General features: G+C 47.7%; 1 protein-coding gene across 1 annotated transcript in view; it reads right to left on the bottom strand.

The window, feature by feature from the left end:
• Positions 1 to 965: 965 nt before the first annotated feature.
• The window catches only part of LOC105542571 (cytochrome P450 2G1-like), a 23,477-nt gene continuing 21,080 nt past the window's right edge, over positions 966 to 3,362 (bottom strand). Inside the window, 3 exon segments of the mRNA XM_011984170.1 lie at positions 966 to 1,488; positions 2,877 to 3,018; positions 3,129 to 3,316. Of these exon segments, the coding sequence (XP_011839560.1) occupies positions 1,307 to 1,488; positions 2,877 to 3,018; positions 3,129 to 3,316 (512 nt within the window). The 3' untranslated portion in view covers positions 966 to 1,306.

The raw sequence follows: 3,362 nt of genomic DNA, 5'->3' as shown, positions 1-3,362 counted from the left end.
CACCTTGTGAAACCACCCCAACCATCCATTTACAATTCCAATCACAGAATGTGTATCCCACTTATCAGCCTTGCTTTTCTAACGCAGTATGTCTTTCGCATATTTATTTCATGTGCGCTCTATTGTTCACCTTCCTTACTAGAATGTAAGCTCCCTGAAGGCAGGAGTTTTTGTCTGTTTTGCTTACTGATGGATTCCAAGTCCCTGAAGACTATGCTGGCACTTGTTGGGTATTCAATAAATATTGGCTGAATAAATGAAAAAGAGGGAACGTTGTTGTCAGTTAATGGAGTTTGGAAAGGGAATGATAGAAGGTGGGAACAACCGAGCTATCGTCAAAAATGGAGTGGGGAGGCCAAGCATGGTGGCTCATGTGTGTAATCCCAGCACTTTGGGAGACCAAGGTGGGTGAATCGCTTGAGGTCAGTATTTTGAGACCAGCCTGGGCGACATGGCGAAACCCCATCTCTACTAAAATTACAAAAATTAGCCAGGTGCAGTGGCACATGCCTATAATCTCAGCTACTTGGGAGGCCAAGGCACAAAAATTGCTTGAACCCGGGAGGCGGGAGTTGCAGTGAGCCTAGATGGTGCCACTGCACTCCAGCCTGGGCCACAGAGTAAGACCACATCTCAAAACAAACAAATGGACTGGGGAGTATTTGGAATTGGGAGTTCAAGTAAGAGCAACCAGAAAGGAAGATTAGAAGAGATGACGGTGGAGAAAGGTAATGAGTCAGTAAGATGGGTGAGGATGGGACATTTTACCCAGGGGAAGTCACTGGAGCGGAGCTGGCAGAAACTATAACTAATAACAAGTCAAGAAAGACATTTCAAGCTGTTGACTGTACCCTACATCGCTGTCACACATAATACACAATACACTTGCTACACTCAACAGACTTGAGGTCTTTGTTGACTTTTCGGGGACTGGTGGGTAAAGACGAGAACCAAGCAGAAAGGATTTTAGACTACATTTTGGTCAAAATCACAGCACACACAAAAAGGGACAACATGAAGACACAGGGTCTACACTAAGAATTTGATGCAGCCAGAAACCTAAGCCACGGTGACCATGTGACCGTGAAATCTGCAGGCAGAGGTGCAAATCTTGCACAGGGCGTTGCTCTTCTATGGGAGGGGAAGACACGCAGCTGTACATTCTCAGGTGACCCTGGCTGACTCTGTAATCATGGTGCCTCCTCTTAGGGATGCTGTGAGGATTAGTAAGATGAGGAAGAGGGGTGCTCCTGAACATGAGAGGAGAGCTGCGTTCCCCGCTTCCTCCTTGCCCCGCAGGTGGTGCTCAGCGGGCCACGAGGCAGAGTTCATAGGTCGGGGGGATGTTGCCAAAGCCTGAGAGCTTGGGGGTGATATCGATGTCCCCAGGTGGCACCAGCGAGCGTAGAGAGAAGTTCTGCAGGATGGAGGTGAAGTAGAGAAAGAGTTCCATGCGGGCCATGGCCTCGCCCAGGCAGATGCGCTTTCCTGCAGGCACAGGGGAGGACAGAAGGAAGGGTCGCACCTGCACAGGTCATGGGGTGTTGGGGGTGTCTGGACTGACCACCCCACTGAGCCTCAGCTGCCTCATCAGCACCTCAGGGCTCATGACTGTGCCTGCTTTATAAAGGGGTGTTACACAGGCTTAGTGGGTGTCTATAGTTAGGCTTAGCTAGGACCTGCTACTTCTCTGATGGCTCTGATTCCATCCCATTCCAAGAGGGAATGGTTCTATAGGATCCATGAGTTTCAAGGTTGTGTTCATTTCAGTTCCTCAAGGGTTTGTCAAATGCCTATTACTTGCCAGACACTGGTGAGAAAAAAAGTGAAAACTCACCGTTAATAACACCTACTGTTTGTAAGCTGCTCTTCCAATCGTTTGGAGGGATGAATCCCTGTTTCACAGACGGTGGCTGAAGTGACTCAACCAAGGCCCCACCATTTCTAAAAGGTGGAGCGGAGTCCAGGTTCCCAACCGCTGCCCTGACTCCAGGATCCAAACAACATACACTTTTGTTGTTGTTTTTTTGTTTGCTTGAGACGGGGTCTCACTCTGTCTCCCAGGCTGAAGTGCAGTGGCATGATCTCGGTTCACTGCAACCTCATCTCCCGGGTTCAAGTGATTTTTGTGCCTCAGTCCCCCGAGTAGCTGGGATTAGAGGCACATGCCACCATGCCTGGCTAATTTTTGTATTTTTAGTAGAGATGGGATTTCACCATGTTGGCCAGGCTGGTCTCGAACTCCTGGCCTCATGTGATCCACCTGTTTCGGCCTCCGAAAGTGCTGGGATTACAGGTGTGAGCCATTGTGCCCCACCAATATATACTTAAAATGTTGCTGCACATAGATTTTATGCCATCAGTAGGCAAATGACTGTCTGTAGGGCAAATTTGCCCTGCTGCTTGTGTTCATACAGCCTGCAAACTAGGAATGCTTTTGGCATTTTAAAATGGTTGGGGAAAAAAGACTCTTTTGTGATATATGAAGATAAAACAAAATTCAAATTTCATTGTCCATAAACAGTTTTTCAGGCTCACACACGCTCATTCATTTACATATTGTCTATGGCTGCTTTTGTAGATCAATGGCAAAGGTTCAGAGGCTATCTGCCTGGAAACATAGAAAATATATCTTATTTTCTTCTTAACAGCCAGTTGGTTTATGCCCTGTTTAGTGCTATTACCATCCTAACTTTTTTTTTTCTAACTATCAGGGTTAATCGTTCCAATATTTACTAATTCTGGGATTCTAAAACTTTATGGTTCTAAGATATAACCTTCAAATTCACATCGTGACTTGAACTTCAAATACAGATCAGTGGCTGGGGGGTGGATTTAGCACATGCCTGGGGGGAAGTCAGACCAGAGAAACCTACCAGAGGAAAAAGGCACAAACGCTTCATTCTTCTTGAAGCGGCCCTGCTCATCCAGAAAGTGCTGGGGATAGAAGGCCTCTGGGTAGCGGAAGTATTTGGGGTCTTTGAGGACAGAGCCAAGCAGGGGAAATACGTCTGTGCCCTGGGGTGAAAATGGGGCAGTTAGGAGAAATCAGTGTTGGACTACAGGAGTAGGGAACCAGGGGGAGAGAGGAGTGCAGTGGAAGGGAGGCAATGAGGGGGCTACCCCACCTTGGGCAGAAGGTAGCCTCGAAATTGAGTGTCCCGGATGACGTTGTGGGGGACACCCATGGGTACGATGTCTACCAGTCTCTGTATTTCGTGGATGACGGCATCTGTGTAGGGCATCTTGACCCGGTCATCCACACTTGGGAGCCGGTGTGGTCCAATCACCTGGTTAATTTCTTCGTGGATCCTAGCTGGAAGGGGCCAGAAAATATAGTGGAGAACAGAGAAAAAAAAAAA

This window comes from Mandrillus leucophaeus, unplaced genomic scaffold, assembly GCF_000951045.1.
Source record: "Mandrillus leucophaeus isolate KB7577 unplaced genomic scaffold, Mleu.le_1.0 Scaffold106, whole genome shotgun sequence".
NCBI lineage: Eukaryota > Metazoa > Chordata > Mammalia > Primates > Cercopithecidae > Mandrillus > Mandrillus leucophaeus.
Note: the sequence above shows the minus strand (reverse complement) of the source record. Positions and strands in the feature narration are given on the sequence as shown.